The sequence below is a fragment of the Diadema antillarum genome, unplaced genomic scaffold (assembly GCF_040938485.1).
Source record: "Diadema antillarum isolate AM-2024a unplaced genomic scaffold, OU_Dant_1.0 seq00000889_RagTag, whole genome shotgun sequence".
In the NCBI taxonomy this organism is placed as follows: Eukaryota; Metazoa; Echinodermata; class Echinoidea; order Diadematoida; family Diadematidae; genus Diadema; species Diadema antillarum.
The window spans coordinates 1,111,832-1,129,853 of record NW_027271753.1 but is presented as its reverse complement, the minus strand read 5'-3'; the positions used below and the strand labels follow the sequence as shown (position 1 = coordinate 1,129,853).

At 36.5% G+C, this 18,022-nt stretch overlaps 1 protein-coding gene across 2 annotated transcripts in view; it reads right to left on the bottom strand.

Annotated features, from left to right (window-relative positions):
* LOC139740857 (uncharacterized) overlaps positions 1-18,022 on the bottom strand; it is a 130,077-nt gene that overhangs the window by 25,979 nt on the left and 86,076 nt on the right. For both annotated transcript variants that reach the window (XM_071651437.1, XM_071651438.1), the window contains exon 6: positions 15,127-15,316. In XM_071651437.1, the coding sequence (XP_071507538.1) occupies positions 15,127-15,316 (190 nt within the window). The remainder of the gene's footprint in view (positions 1-15,126; positions 15,317-18,022) is intronic.

The window sequence follows — 18,022 nt, the reverse complement described above, 5'->3', positions numbered from 1 at the left end:
AATGAATAGTTATTGGACAATTCACACATATTACTGCTCCAATTATTTCCTCATTGCCAGGTTTACAGTGTAGAGAAGAGCTTCTGTGATTTTCTTCCTTCACCAAAAACAAACAAATGATGAAAATGTCATGAATGACTTTAACATTGTTTCACATTGTCTTAAACAGCTAATATTTCTAGTTTGCACGCTAAGACCATTTTCATATCTCATTAAGATAGTAGTAATGTTCTTTTTACTGGAAATCCTTTTAATACATAGGAGCTCTAGTTGTTTTTATGTGTGTGTGTGTGGATTATACATTTAATGCAATGTAAAGAATGCCACCATATTCAACTGATTTCATTATCGAATGAAATATATCATAAATTTTTATTTGCTTTCTTATTTCAGGAAGGACTTTATTTCTTTGCTTTCAGTAAAGGATGCAGTATTTGATATTTTACAACATTTACAGCATAAAGTTCATTAATTACAGAAGACAGAAAGAGGCCATGTAGTAAGGTACAGAAATGATGAATAATAACTGAAAAAATATATGAATAGACTTAAGATAATCTTGAAATATAAGGAATTAGAGAGTACAGTAAATAACAGTACAACAGCAATAATACCTGCAGAAAGTGCAGATGGCTTTCATATCAAGATGGCCGCCATATTGAATGATAATGTTTTATTGATATGATTATACAGTCAAACCTGTCTTAGTGGCCACCTGTCTATTGCCGCCAACTTCAGTACACAGCCATTAAACACAATTTCCCCTGAGAGAAAAGCCATGTTGAAGTACCCTGTCTATAGTGACCACCTGGCTCAAATGACCACTTTTTTTTTTCATCTCCCTTGGGTGGCCGCTATAGACAGGTTTGACTGTATTTATACAGTACATAATCGTGTTCATATATCTGATATACCTCTGATGATAAAATAGGGCTTCATGATCAGCTGTCAGTGAACAAATCACTGTGAAAGCAAAAATACAAAGCTGTGACATCTACCCAAACAGAATGACCTGTTAGTGTCTAAACAATAAAGAAATTAAGAGAGCAATAAATGAATAATTTCATATCTATTATGTTCTTAGTTGAAAACTCAAAATGCCCATCTGGCAATTAAATGTGACCTTCTTCCTCAGGGATATATGGATGAAGAACTTTGCAGGCAGCAACCTTCTTGCATGACCTGAATCCAGGTGACTTGTAATTCAATAATGAGTTTCTCATGTCTCATAACAAAGTTATTCCTCAGAACTTTCTTTGGACAAAATAACAAGATATTCAAGTATGATGATTAATCCAGCATCTCGGCCAGAAATGTGACTTTAGCAAAGAAGGCGATATTAATGACCATGTTTGCTACAGACATTAACATTAAATACTCTGTAGGACTAAGCAAGATCAATTCATTTATGAGGAGTATTTGTATCAAAATTTTGATTGCCAGAATCTATGTTATGTGTATTCAACAGTTCGTCTTCAGTTTCATCTTTTGGGGGTTAATAATTGTATTGTAGTATCATCTGTTCATCTACCATATTGACAATATCTCTAGACTTCAGTATCATCTTGCAAACAGGTTCTAATTTGAATGAACCCAGCACTGTTCCATGAGGCTCTTTTTAAGATTATTACTGAATGAAATGCTTTGAGTCACTATACGCAGTCAGAGCTATGTGAATAGGTTTCAATCAAGCACTTCACAAAAAGACCACTTAAAAATGACCACTTAAAAAATGACCACTAACCACTGTATGAGCGCCAATCACATGATTCTAAAAGAAAAGGGGTCACAAACAAATTACTTGTAAGGTGTAGACTGCTGCATACCGCATGGGCTTCTTTCATACCACACACCACTTACACGATGTACTCCAAATACACCACCAATATATCCCTATATAACATCAACAAACCTATTTAATCTTTCACCCATTCATCCATTGATGGTTTTCCTTAATTCCGATACACATAGATTCATTTTGTTGAGCAAGAACCATAAAGGGAAAAAAAAAAAGCCATCAAGAAGCTTGCTTCATACAATGTCATGATGCTGTTCATCTCAACCACACACCAGCACTGTCTCCCAGGCAGTACATCTGAGATGTGGGGGTTCCTATTGGTCACACTCTAATAACTCATCTCTACCAGGCCAGAGACAGACAGACAGACAGACAGACAGGGATAGGAGTGTAAGAAAGAGACAGTGAGAGGATGAAAGAGGGGCAAGCCCTGGTAATATATCCATAGCACCCGGCATGACTCCCCTGGTGGTCATTTGTGTTAGTCCCTCCCTCCCCCGTGTCATTATCCCATCCTACCAACCTCCCACTCTTAATCAACATGCAAACAAAAATCCACACCCCTAGAAATTAATCTATCACTTCACCTCCTCAACCTCATATGAAGAGCTTTTTTTTTCTTTAGCATCTCCCTCACACATCCTTTTATCTCTTTATTTTCCTCCCTCCTGTGGACACACTGTGCCTTTCCTGTTTTGTACAATCACACATAATTGGAATACTATTATCAGAGTAAGAATAATGCAATTTGGCATAGCTCTACGAGGTACAAGGATATCAATGAGTGGAAAAAAAAAAATGTGTGCAGTTAAATGTAAGTCATCTGAAATGAAATTATGTTTGTTTTTGTTGATTTTTTTTAGGGGGAGGTTTAGTACACTGGAAATTCTGGAAGGAAAAAAAAGTATTTTATAAGAATCAAAGTGCCACTTCACTAACTTCACCTAGAAACAACACTAAAAAAGAAATGGTAGTGTAAAACATTTAGTGTAAAATATTTTCTCGGCATTAAATTTTTGCGAATTGGAGCCAACAGCCTTCTTCGCGGCATGAAATTTTCGCGAGTTACCTCTAACATTCAATGCGTATAGTGTAGACAAGAACTTTCACATGCATTTTAATTTCGCAAATCTTGGCTCTCGTGAAATTCGCCAAATTAAAATGCACGCGAGCATTCCTCATTTTACAGTATGTGAAACATGATAGCACTTTTGGCATTTCCAATATCTATTCCAACAAAATGATACACTGTAAGTACTCAAGCTATTGAGGCACAATCATCCTTTTCATTAAGTACTGTATAACTTCACACAATTTACTGTAAAAAGAGGAATCTTTGCATGCATTTTAATTTCGCGAATTTCGCAAGAGCCAAGATTTGCGAAATTAAAATGCACATGAAAGTTCTTGTCTACACTATAAGCATTGAATGTTAAATTAAATTTCATGCCGCAAAAAAGGCTGTCTGCTCCAATTCGTGAAAATTTCATGCCGCAAAAATATCATATTTTACAGTATTGTCAGATGTTGCTCTAGTTACATGAAATTAGTTTTACAACTTAATGTGAATTTCTATTGCAAAGATGAAACCCTGTTCCTATGTTTCACATAAACTGCTCAATGTTTTACATGAACTCTCTATGTACTTTATACCTAAAAATTTTGTGAATAAGGGCAAATATATATTAACAGGCTTGTTTTGTCTGAATTTCAAGCACATAAAATAAATATATAAATAGATTTAGATGAAAGGAGGGTGATTCAACTGTATTACACTTCTGTGTTATGATCTCACAGCTACAACTTGGGACCTCACATGCTTACTGCAGTTATGTATAGAATTACCATTTTATGTCTAAAATGCCTTTGATGATTTATGTCAATATTAGCTGAACAGAGGCAAAAGCACTTTGACAGTGAAAAACAAAATCTGTTTAAGCTCACCAAAGAGAGTTCCTTTGATGTCTGTATGTAAAGGGTCTAGAAAGTTCATTTTCATTAACAGAATGCAAAATATAGAGAGTTCCCCATCTTATGTAACATATAGTCCATGCTTCATTACCAAATCCATCACATTAGAATTAGGTAAACATCAATGTATGAGCAAAATAGGACCAGAGACTCCAACCCCAAGCACCTTCTGATCTGGAGATTCTCTCGCCTGAAACCCCTAGCAAACGGGAGACTCCCACTTGACATGCTTGATGTGCGCAAAGCGCACATCACGAGCGCAAAGTCCCTTGCGGTCTAGGGTTCTAGATGCTCTCTCGCACTATTTAAGGCTTATTTTTCAACATACAATGAAATTAAGTATTAAAGAAATCATTTCAAGCGGGACAAATCAAATCTCAAGCGTGAGAAAGGGAGATTCTGCAAAAATGGGCTTTCGGCGGGAGATCTCCCGTCAAAAGCGGGAGATCTCCCGTCAAAAGCGGGAGAGTTGGAGTCTCTGTAGGACTCAAATTAAAGAGAAGATTTTTTTCTACTGTATGTAATACTAGAAGATGAAGAGCAGTTTTGTGATAACACAATACAAATTCAAACTACAGAAATTGTAGATTCTGGGAGTCAACAGATTAAAGCAGGATCCACCCTTATCATATCAGCAGATTGTGTGAATACAGAAAGAGTGGAGGACACATAAGCAAAATTTGAGGAAAATTGGACTACCAAAGTTTTGATTAAATCAATGTGACATCATCATAGAATAAGAAAGCAACATCAAATCGTGATGTCATACTAGAAGAATGATACAAAGCAACTACAAAAAGTTTTCCAAGAAATGTGATTTTTTTTTTTTAAAGTACACATTCCCTGGACTTACTTTTGATGTATGGTAAGGGTTATGTTACACCCCCTACCTTCTAAAGGAGATCCGTACTCTTTCATTTTGCTGATAAAAGGGATATTTGTGGAATTCTCTTCATTTTTGTTTATATTTGTCTACTACTTTGACATAAGCAAACTGTTTTTTCTTTTTCTTTTCCTTTTTTTCTTTATATGTGTGAATGAGAGTGTAGTTCTATTTATCTGTTTAGGTATATGTGTGTGTGTGTGTGTATGCAGGAATGTTGGGTAGTGGCACAACAGTGTGTGTGCATGTGTGTGTATGTGTGTGTGTATGTGTGTCTTTACACGATATGAAAATGGGCATAAAACAGGGACGTCCACTGTCTGTGTTACTCTATATATATGTAAATGTACTAGTATGTATTACCCAAAAAAAATGCAAAACTCAAATTCGACAAACCAAGAGCAAGGTGATTTTGCCAACATTTTGACAAAATTGGAAAATTGAAAACAGAAGATTAAGAATATCTGAGGAAGGCTTGTTTTGCTGAACAAAGTAGCTTGATGCAATAATGATCAAAACTCATGCACAATGCAGATGAAATTCCAATTTTCTCCAGATAAAATCATATGTATTCCCCCTCCCCACATTTTAGAGGAAGAAGTCCGTATGTCTCTTTGAATCTTATATGTGGCAACATAGATGGAAGACTGGGGGGACAATTTAAACTCCAACGACTATGTTTGTTCCAAAGTGATAATGAAATGGCATCAAGTCTTCAATTCATCATTTTTACAAGATTGGCATGACTGTCTGTGAGTATATGGGTGAAAAAAAAAACCCAACAACAAACAAACACCTGATGTGGGCAAGGAAGAGTTTGACACAGGGCCGGGGTGGGCATATATTTATGAATGGTAGTCAGTCCGGATGGAGAAGAATGAAATTAATGTATCCAGGTGTAAGTAGGCAGGTTATCAAAGAATAATGAAATCCAACTCATGAAATTGAGGAAAAGAAATCTGGTCATAGCGGTGACAGGTGTTATACATCATGCCTCTTCTTTCTATCTAACACCAGGCTCCATTATGATGATTGAATTTGGTTTGCGCCTCATAACATGGTCCAGTGCAATCATTTGACAGCCTGTCTCTGATGTCATTCATCCAAAAGTAACAAAATAAATGCAGAATTGCACCTACCTTTTATGATTCAAGTAACCAAATGCACCAAATGTAGGATTCATTGAAAATGGGGTGTTTTTTTCACAGATATCTAAGATTATAAAAATCATAGCTTCAGGTTGATTCAATCTCTAATTCCACCATATTCTCCACTTCTGGTAAGTGACAGAGAAAAATATGCATAATTTGATGATAGGGAATTACGTATCTATTGCTGGAAGTTACTGGTTGGATGACCAAGAAAGAAAGAAAGAATAGAAACAACACAATAGTATGCCCTCTGTGCACACCAACCTCAACTTTGATGACACATACTTTGCCACACATACATAACTTTGGCATATGACACATCTTTGGCATAGAGATTGTTATACTATTAACAAGTTGAGGACAAGCCCTGAGTATTCTCGGGCAGGTGTCTTTGGGAAATGCATATTGTAGCAAAATCAGCCCGTCCTCAATGGATTAAAAGGCTACTGACATGCACTGTGGCTTGATTCCACCAAATTAAACCTGTTTCATTTTGCTCTTCTTATCTGATGTTTTATGTTGCTATTCTCGGTAAATGTTTGATTGTCATTTTGGAAACAAATATCTGCTTAGGAGGCACATCTATAATGCAAATAATGAAAGAAAAATATAGTTGCTGATTTCAAATGAAGACAAAAATGATTATTATGATGACAAACACACACACACACACACACAAACACACATGTGATGAATGATAATAAAATGAAAATTGTATTTAACTTCCATCATATGTCCTCATCAATCTTGGGGTATGTCCAGTTGATCTGCATAAGAAGCATCCCAAATGCAGCATTATTTTTCATTTATCAAAATATATTTATTCATGCCTATTAATGAAAAGAAATACTATTTCCACACAGACAGGAAATTATTCAGTCTATGATTTGAAAAGACCAACAAGCCCTTCTTTGTTCATTCAAACTTCCTCAATGTGGATTACTGATGCACCTCAACAAAAGAGATAGATTTGGAAGAAGACATAAGGCATTAACTGCCTTGTAAGAAAAAAATTTAGAACTTTTTTTTTTTTTCAATAGAAAAGTTAGTTTGGGTAATTTTTGTATCCATAAGAATCAATACAGAAACAGAATGTAACTTTTAGTGGTATCAGGATTTGACAAAGAGACAATTGGGGAACACTCTGTTATCTGTTCTAGCATTTACTCAAACGTCAATTTTTTTTGTTAGTTTTTTTTTTTGGTCATACATGTGTCATCATACACTTCCTGCAAACAAGTATTTTCTGTACATTGTATAATGACTGCAGTTCACCACAATTTGATCAACTAGAAAGTTTTTGCCAATATCGATTCTTGGTTGCTGCAAAAACTCAATAAATGCTAATCAAATTCACCACAACTTTACTGCATTTGGTTCTCCTCCCCTCACCCCCTAATATTCTTTCCCTTTTTGTAAGCAAGGATGTGGTATGGCATTAGCCATGTTCGATTTTTCATGCGGATAAAACCTTATTCAATAATTTCAAGCACGTATCAGTCGTTATGTCTCCCCAGAGTGTCACAAGGCGGTAGTCTGGAGGTGGCTGGGACTCTCAGTTCGGGAGTTATCAAAGCCGCTGCCACGGTGTCATCCTTCATCCCTCCAAGCAGGACTAAAATCTGAATTGTCACTTTTGACTTATAACTGAAAGTGATCTGGGTGGAAGGAAAGAATAGAGGGTATTCATATTCGGTTTCTCCCAAAAGTGCAAAATATTCACCCATTTCTTCAGAGCTGTCTCTATAGTGAAAACATGAAGGATCATATGGATCCTAGTTTGAAAGTGGCAAAATAAAAGACAGAATACACTCAGATGCTTTCAAATTTCTTAGATTCTCTGAAACTTTGAGTGCATCTTTAACCAACAAATGTCTTTTTCCAGTAAGTTCTGCATTGCTTGAATTCTGCTTTTCCCTAACATACATCTGGTATGACAACAATAATGCCTGGAATCCAATTCAGAACTGTGTACGTTCACATGATATGCCAGAATTAACTAAAATGCAGAATGCACACTAAGTCCTCTACAACAAAAGAAATTATCATGTTATTATTGTGATATCTAGCTGATAAATAGATTTTATTTAGGAGAATACATAAAAACTGAAACAAAAGGACAAAAATATATGTACTTGGGAAAGAGAGAAAGAGTTAGAGTCAAATTCTTGACCTGTGACAGTAGTATGTGCCAATCATGAATTGAACCTTGAACCTTCGGCTTGACAGAGGAGAAGAATCATCCCCCCGTCGTGCTCAAGCTTGGTCGCCCTGTCACGACAGCAACACTATCTACAATGTGAATAAGATGAAAATCTCTGAAGTGTCAACTCCAGGAGGAGAACTATAGCCATGAGACTTGTGGAGGAGAGAGTCGGCAGATGGAGAGGGATGGGAGGAACGGCGCGGTCTCCGTTTCCCCCGGAGACCAAACCACAGAGGTGCTTTTGGATGCATTCACGACTTCAACCAGACTCACCGGGACTGAGGGACAGTGTGAAGAGGTGAGAAGGGGAAGAGAAGACAAACAGAAGATAACAGGAAGATCGGGAGGGAGAGAGAGAGGGAGAGTGAGAAGGAGGAGAGATGAGTGCGTCACCGGAGTGGTGCTGGCCAGCGTGAAAGACCGCCCAATATAAATTCATGAACGCTTTACAGCGTGGTTCCTCAAGTACCGTACAAATACCCATCCCATCTCACCGCTAATTACTACACTCTAGTACGGCCCACTCATGATGGCTGCAACGAGAGAAGGATAGGGAGTGAGTGAAAGAAAAGAAGAGAGGAAGATGGGGAGAAGGAGACTGAGATTCTGAGACAGGAAGGTCTGAAGAGACGGAGAGGGTAGAGAGAGAGAGACGATATCGGAGATGAAGGTTAGCCACAAAGAAAAAAAAATATGAAGCTGTAGCTCTGCCCAGCCAGGGATGCTTGACAAGACAAGATTGCACTCCAGCGCACATCTTGAGTTGGCGGGCGAAGCTGGCATCGCGGCCGAGTAGCATGTCAACACGCGGCCAGCCTCCTGCCAGTGAAGTCTGTTTGCCGTGGAAGAGACGGCCGCTCCTGAGCAGTTTGCTTACGACTATTTTCTCTCGTGGTGTTGGTTCTGGAAGCACGCTACCAGGGAATTGGCAGGCGTTTACACAGCAAATTGACCTGAAAGCATTGCATGCAAAAGCCAACTAGTAAAGAAATGAAAGAGGTGTCAGAATAAGGAGGCTGGATGTGTATTTATCTCTGTTAGACATTTTGTGAATGATACAAAGAACACTCATCTCAAACATGACATGCTCACTTGTGGTGGTGCAGCACCCCCAACAAGACTTTCTGTTGACACAGGATCATCTTTTGAGGTGAATGACAAAGCAGCAATCCGTTAAATGTTAATTACTACTCATTTGCCCTTTTATGGAGTGATGCAATTTGAGGCAGACAGACAGACAGTCCTCCAGCTGCCTGGCTGCCTGCAGTCACCAGAGACATGGCAGTACTCATTGGATGTGGTGGGTGCTTTAATGGGCAAACACACGATCACTCTCAATATCAGATGACATGATAAAACTGATTGCATCACTTAGCTTGAAAAAAAGGTTTCTATCTTAACTCAAATGATCAACATCAAGTTAGATTGTGTCTTGAAATGTTAAGCATATCATATCACATTAATATTACTTATATCTTCTTTATTATTATTATTATTATTATTATTATTATTATTATTATTATTATTATTATTACCATTGTTATTACTACTATTACTACTACCACTACTATTATTATTATTATTATTATTATCAGTGTTATTATTACCATTACCATTTCAAAGAGCCTGTTGTGATTTCCAGGATTTGATTCTCACATTTTATATTTGAATGAAATTTACAGTATAACTCAGTTAGAGAAGTGAAGTAAATCAACTTACACGAGCAAAAGTGTGTACAAAACATCTACAAACTTAATTTCTATTTTATGACTGCTGGGCCTTGTTTTATGAAGAGTTATAATCTATTATATAGTTGATTTCTATTATAAGTTTATGACAGCCTGTGTGGTAAGGGAATTTACAATCAATTTTATCTTTCGATAAAATGGGGCCCAGATTTGTGATATTGTTCAGTGGAAGTGTGTTGTAAGAATATGAAATGCGCTCAAAGAGCAGCTTGGAAATAAACTCAAAAGAAGCTCTAGATAATTGTGAGCATACACCCCCTTCAATCTCCGTAATGCATGATCTTATTTTGCATTTCTCTTTTTACATCAAACCAAAATAACACAGCATGCCCATATAGACATTTGAATATACACTGTAAAAGAGAAGCACATGCCTAAAATGAGTGAAGTACATGTATATATCAAAATTATTTTCATTCCTCATAGTAGGCTACATCTGACACCATAAGATGAAGAGCCATATTTTGTCACGATAAGTCCAAATATTCATGTGTTCCGACTGCATACTTCTTTTCCCCTACTACAACTGAAGAGTTTGTTTGCAAAAACCGATAAGTCCATATTTGCCAAGTGCAGATATTTGCGATTAAAGATGAAGAAAAATAAAGAGAATAATAAGAAAATTTTTGCTTCTTTTGACCATAACTTCAATAATATATCTTTATATGTAGTGACCAATATATCATTTAAAAGGTATTATTTTGTACTTTATGACAGAGACCGTACTTCAAAATCTTCAAAAATGGACTTATCGGTTTTTGCAAACAAACTCTTCAACTATTCATTACCTTTTCTTTAAACTGACAAGTTCTATTTGCAGCACATAAACCATAGTACCAGCATATAAATTTTCACACAAAGATTTGATACTATTCAAATCACATACGTACTGCATACGCTGAATATTTTGCACGGTTTTTATTTTCGCGAATTTTGGGAGTCAGGTGGTATTTGCGAAATTAAAGACACACGAAGATATTGACTCTGATCACACTATGAATGTGATGTACGCGTATACATTTCTCCATTCAGTAAACGACTCCACGGTCGCGAATTTAACCACTTGCGAAATCGTCGGGCAGTTCCGATTCGCAAAAATTTAGACTCGCTAAATATGTGGCATATACAGTACGCATTAATATTGTGAGAGATATTTCATCTTCAGAATTGCTCAAATCACCTCAGTCATGGCAGCCAAAGGAGAGGAATTCTCAACACCACACCTCTCGGAGTAAATTCCAAAGTCTGAAGGCATTGAATAATAACAATTGTAGGGGTGGGGGTGGGGTAGGTGAAGTGGCAATACTTTCCTGATTACCCTACCAAACTGTAATAGTAATAATGTTTGAATTTGTTTGTATTTTTGTATTTGAGTATTTGAGGTTGATTTGTAGTGTAGGTTATTTCATTGTTTGTACAATTGTTTTGATGTTCATGACATTTAATCTGTACATGCAATGTAATGTGAGCAGGGCCTCTTGGTAGAATAGTTAACCAACTGACAGGGCTACCCTGCTAAAAGAATACTGAAATAAATATATAAATAAATGATGATGCTGAAGACCCCATTCCTAAGAAATATGAATCATATATACAACAGATTAAAAAAAATGCATCCATGAAACATTTGCTGAGATTTCATAAATGGATGATAAATCATTACGTTTCTAAAATGAGCGAGATAAAGTGTTGAAGGGTCAAAATATCAAATGATACCACCGTGCTTTCAATTATTTGTCAAAATTGGGGCAAAAAAGTTCAGACACAACCTTGTTTCAGATACACTCAATTTCCCTCGTTACCTGCAAACATGTTGATACATTTCCCACCCCATAATTGCTCCCATTTTGATCAAATCGTCACCCCCACCCGGCTTTCTGATATTCATGTATTCCTCTTCATGAAGCCATCATCAGGAATGGATGTTCCCTTTCTAGAGTAACACTCGGAAGACACCCAAACTTTTTAACAAATTTTTATGGTAATGAAGGGCTCCAAATTCTGGAGGTGGAGAAGGCGTCCCGCTGCATTAAGGGGAGGAGGAGCGAGGGCCGTTGAGAGATGGGGGTACAAGAAGGCAGCAAAGCAAACGAGTGTTTAGGAGCAGTCTGAACCCGCTTGTGATTTTCTCCTGCCCTTTGTTGACACATGCATCCAAAAAACCTCAAGTTTGCCTGCAAAGCCTTTATTGATTTCTCTCGCAACCGGTACACATCCGAAATTGTCGGCTGGAAAATGCATGTTTGAAACACATCGAAGTGCAGTACACATATTTGATCTTGGAGCAGAGGAACGATTTGTTTGGCAGTCTCAACAGATTAAAGGGAGAAGGACTCAATGAGAGACAGTGGAGGGAGGTAGCACAAGAGAAAACTACACAGAATGTGAGCGAGGCTCATGAATTTTTCATCAGCATATCGTATTCTCTGGTGAAGATGTGCTCAGTCCCTCTTGTCCGTGCAATCTTACGCATCTTGAGTTTCCGGCGGACCTTTTTCTGCACAGCTCGACCTTGACGAGCTAATTTGTCCTAGACATTTGAGAGATCTCAAAAATTGGACAATTTGCTGGTCACACTTTTTCTTTCAAATATCACCACTGAATTATCAGATTTTCTTAAAGCGAAATGCAAAGACAGGTTAAATCAATATTCAAATATTGACTATTAAAATTGGGAAAACACTAGGAGAGGAAATTGTACCCTAGACATTTGCATGGCACAGTTATTGCACTTTTCTCTGCAGAAACAGGTGGATTTTGCTCAAGATATAAGCAGTTCAAAGTCTTTTATCCTACTTACAGTGCCTGTGGCTACCAGCTCTACCCAAAACACCAGTAGGGAAGGGTTGGCCACAGACAAGTATAAATGAGGGATGGAATGCCTCAGGCGGTCTTTTCTCAATACCGAGGATTATCAACAAAGAAATGTGGCGCACAGCTAAAACCACAATGGGCATCCTTCAGCACCATAGGCAGCAATACTGGAGTTTGAGTCAATGTTTACTACGGTGGCAACAATTGTTACACTCGAACAACTGCATTTGAACAGTTTAACCCATTTAAGACTGGTCCTACATTTTCTCAGGCAGGTGTCTATGGGAAATGAGCATCGTAACAAATTCAACTCATCCTCAACGGGTTAAGATAGGAGTGTAAGTGAAATCACAGACTGGAACAAATCTTTGAAATAGAACCTGACCTCGAAATAGATTTCAGCTCGCAGAAGACAAACAATTTCCTCTATCACAATGACAGAAATAAGATAAATACCATGATGATATTGACCCATAGTGATGGTCCAATAAGTGTGCATGTGCTATGATGTGCAAAGATGATTTTAAAAAGGAAACTATGGAAGGGCAGTTACACATGTCCAGCACTGTGAATGTTACTGTAAAAGTGGATATTTTCGCGCGATTAATTTTTCGCGCTTGGCCGGGTAAGAATGGTTGTGCGTGTTTTTAATTCCGCGCAATCAAGACATCAAGTACTGGGAGATATGGCACGCAAAAATTTTCGCGTGTTTTTATTTACGCGCTAGTTTCTGGTTGCGCGAAATGCGCGAAAATTTCAACACCCCGAAAATGTCCACTTTTACAGTAACTAATATATCTATATTCATTACTGTTAAACTAGTAAAGACAGGTGTTCTAAAACAGAAAACTGAATAAAACAGAAAACTGAAAGTTTAAGCTGAACACAAACAGATGAGATACACTATACATAGAAGTCAGTGACAAAAGAGTATGTAGGAATTAGTTTGTTGAGATGAATGAAAGAGATTTAGATTAGACAATCAGGTAAAATTGACGCACTATGAAAGAATAAAAACCCTCTAGGCACTTTAGGAAGGAAATAGTATGTGTGATATACATTTACCACAAGTTTGCTAAGGGTTAGCATGACTTGGAAAGAGCAACTTCAGGTGAATTCAGAATAAATGATGAAATTCACTAAAGTCCCCATCTACTCATATCAGCATGGACACATCCATTGTACATCATGAAACGGCTGTGTAAGCTTATTATAACACAACTACTGTCATAGGCTGTAGACATTTTGCGCTTGTTGGTAGACGCTCGATTTGTCTTGCATTCATTAATAATCTAAAACTAATTGACTGCACTGTAAAAGATCACATTCCAATCTTTTTCACTACCTTTACAGGTTAAACCACTCCTACATTTTCTGCTAGCTTTATCGTTACACCATGCGTATAGCATTACTACAATATGAATTATAATGGATATGACCACAGAATTTAACCATAATGACAATGATTATCAAAATTGATTCAACAATAACAATCACAATGATGATGGACCACCTTTATTTAGATGTTTTTTAGGAATGGGAAAACAGGAATCATTTCTGATGCTTCCACTGTAATTTTCTCATTTTTTAAATAGATGCAAATTTGCTGAATGGGATTCAAAATGAATGTTCAATATGTTTCACATAGAAGCATAAAGTACCTCAGTATTCTTAAATTTTACTGCTATGCTGTGAGGAAAAATTAGTTTATTTACGTTATCGTTACTCTATCTTCTATCTTCATCCTTGCTTATTCAATGTTTCTTTATTCATAAAACTGTGGTATTCAGTTTCTTTCCCTATGTATGGTTTTTCAAGTTTTTTCTTTAGACTGTTACCATATAACCCTTTATGAGCTTCTTATTCTGTTTTTGCAATTTATGCTTCCCTTTGCAAATTCCGTTCATCTTTTGCACATGTCCCATTGCTTCTCTTCCCCCAATTTGTCTATTTTTCTTTGTATTTTCTTCTAGTAGTCTCCTGATTTTTTTTTCTCTGCTACCCTTTTTTATTAGTAATCTTATTTCATAAAAATCTTCATTTCTTTTGTCTACTCTTTATATCCTGTCACACACATTCTTACAGATTTTTTTTTCTCATTTCCATTTACATGTCCTAATTAGCATACTTGTGTTCACCTTTTCTTCTCTATCCATCTTTCCTCTCTGATATCTTCTCTTTGTACATTCTTTCCCCACTTCTCTCTTTTCTCATATTCTTCAGTTGCATTCTTTTTTTATTGCATGGCATTCATAAATCATGTCCTGTGACTGTTCCCTTCTTTTATTAGAGTATATCCATTTTAGTGTACTTACATATCTATATTTCATCAATGATATTACTCAGTGGAAAAAAAGGTGAAAATTACATCTATATTGATAACAGAATAACTAAAAATTATGGTATCATCTAATCATGCCTTTAGTTTCTGGTAAGAAAATGGAGAAAGAAGGCACACTCTCAGGTTATTAAGCATGCAATCATGCATCCTCATTTTCTTCTCAGCACAAGAGAGAGACGGGGGGATGATGGAGGGGAAACCAGCCGTTACTTACCCTGTGGCGAGGAGGAAGCAGTGATACCGGGGCTGCCAGCAGCCGAGCTGTTTGAATTGCCGTCGGCATTGGTACTGGACGGAGATGATGCTGGTTTACTCGGCGGCAGCTTCATGCCAAGCTGGTCAGCTAGCTCCATGTGATCCCCCGGGTGAACATAGTCAAAGATGGAGCAACCTGTTAGCTCCACCTGGGTGGGAAGTGAGTAGCAATGGGTTAATTTGATGATACCACACTAACTCTTACAATGTATCCTCAGAAAATGGGTGCTGTATTAACCCTTGGGATACCACATACAAAGTTTTTAATCTGATCTGGTATTCACACACACACTCCCACAACCACCATGCTCTCATATACACTAAAATGAGGAATGTTCACATGCATTTTAATTTCGTGAGACCAAGATTCATGACATCAAAATGCACATGAAAGTTCTTGTCTAAACTATATCGTCTTGTTATGAATTGTCTTGTTATGAATATCAAAAAAACGAAAGTTATGTTAATTGGATCGAAAGGGAGGATAAAGAAGAATAAGTTGCATATTGTGTATAAAGGTTGTAGTATTGGACATGTTGATTCATTCAAATATTTAGGTGTGATTATTGATAGTAATCTCAGATGGGATAAGCATATCAATGCAGTATTTAGTAAGATTTCTCGGATAATTGGATACATTCGTAGAATTAAATATTATTTGCCTGAAAGTATAATGCATTTGTTATATAATAGTTTGATATTGCCACGAATAGATTATTGTACTGTTGTTTGGGGTAGAAGTGCACATTGTCATTTGGATAAACTCCAAAAACTTCAAAATCGGTACGCAAGAATCGTTCTGAAAGCCAGTATATTAATGCCACATAAGCAAATACTCTCCAAATTACAATGGCAATCAATACATCAACGAGTTCAGTATCAGAGTTGCATATACTTGTATAAGATAATCAATGGGATGAGCCCACGTTTTCTCAGACAATTAATTGTTGTAAGACACACACCATTTCATACACGATATGCCATTAATTGTCCCTTATTTATGATTGTCCCCAAAACAGATTATTTTAAGAACTCTTTTCATCATCAAGCTTCAAATATGTGGAATAATTTGCCAAATTTTATTCGAAATGCGCAGTCATTGTCTGTTTTCAAAAAAATATGCAGGGAACTCAGCATGATTGAACAGTTATGAAAGTATGCATATGGAAAATCTATTAAAATCAACTGAGATTTTATGTTATTTTGTGTTATATATATCACTAAGTTAATTAAGTTTGTGTAGTTTTTTTTTTTTGGTATGAAGTAATGATAATGAAGACCGAAATTTGATGATATTGTATGATATTGATTGTAAGGGGGGGGGGGGTAGGTGAAGTGGCAATACTTTCTGATTGCCCTATCAAGCTGTTATTAAGCTGTAATTGTATTAATGTTTGAGTTTGTTTATATATTTGTTTTGGTGTAGTGGTTGATTTGTAGTATAAGTTATTTCATTGTTTGTACTCTGTTTTGATGTTCATGACATTTTTATCTGTACATAATGTGAGCAGGGCCCCTTGGTAGAACAGTTAACCAACTGAAAGGGCTACCCTGCTAAAAGAATATTGAAATAAATAAATAAATAAATAAATATATGCATTGAATGCCAGAGGCAATTGGAGAAAATTGCATGCCAGGAAAAAAGGCCATTGGCTGCAATTTGCGAAAATTTCATGCTGCGATAAGATCTTGCTTTTCAGTACTTAGGCAAGTAAACATTAATGGACTTGAGTGCGTTATTATTATTATTTTTTTTTTATGCCAATACTAAATTGTGAGACTAAAAAGGAAAAATAATCTGTGTAAGAGCTCACTGTATGGCATCATCACAAGAATTGGTATTGTCATAAATGGAAAACTCTTTCTGCTACTGACTGCATTGTTACTTTGTCGGCCATTGTTCAATGTAGTAAGTATGTTGAGTAGGATTGAAACTCTTGGCTATACCAATGAATGCTGATGAAAATAACTTGATATATTTAATCAAATTCTGAAATCTCCGTCTACATGATGTATTTATATGATGATTCAGCTAAATGTTCTAAGAATAAACTATGTTGTCATATTTACCATGTTCATAGCTGCTTCACTCATTACAAACAATACTCAACTCTCAGTCCGAAATTTCCAATTACAGCTAAATTGGATGAAAGTATGTCAGAATAACGATTGAAAGGTGTTGTCAGGAAAAGGAATTCGCTTACTATGTGCTTGATAAGTTATCTTTTAAGGAAATTTCAAAAACATATAAAAGACCAACCATTCAGTCATGAAATGCTCAAACACTACTTTGCCAAAAGGTCCTTAAGGGCTAAATAACTAAGCTGTAGTCTTGCATTGCAAGAATTATCAGAAATTTTCAGCATAAGGAAAGTACTTATTAACCCATTGAGGATGAGCAGATTTAGCTATAAAACAGATTTCCCATTGACACCAGCCTGAGTGTGCTCAGGACTAGTCTTTAACAAGTTAAAACAGTCACTAATATTGCTCCATTTTTGCATTTGCTGTTGAATAGTGGTTGAACAAATTTCAATGTAAATAATGTGAAGAAAAGAACTTGTCTTCCTTCTTCAACATCTTCTAAAGAAAGCAACCGTTGTGCAATCAAATGTGGCATTTTCATCTGTACCTGAAGTACACTGTATCTTTGTAATGCAGTAGATATGAATGCCTTCTAAAGTGCCAATTTCCTTTGAAATGCTAATTATTTCTCAATTCAGTATGAAGCACTTGTAAATCTAGCCCCAAAATAGTTTGGGTTATTAAAAGACAGACTTTTAACAAGAAAACAAATATGGGAATTTCACCTGTCCAAGACTGATGTTCATGATTGGTCCAAAATAATTTGGACT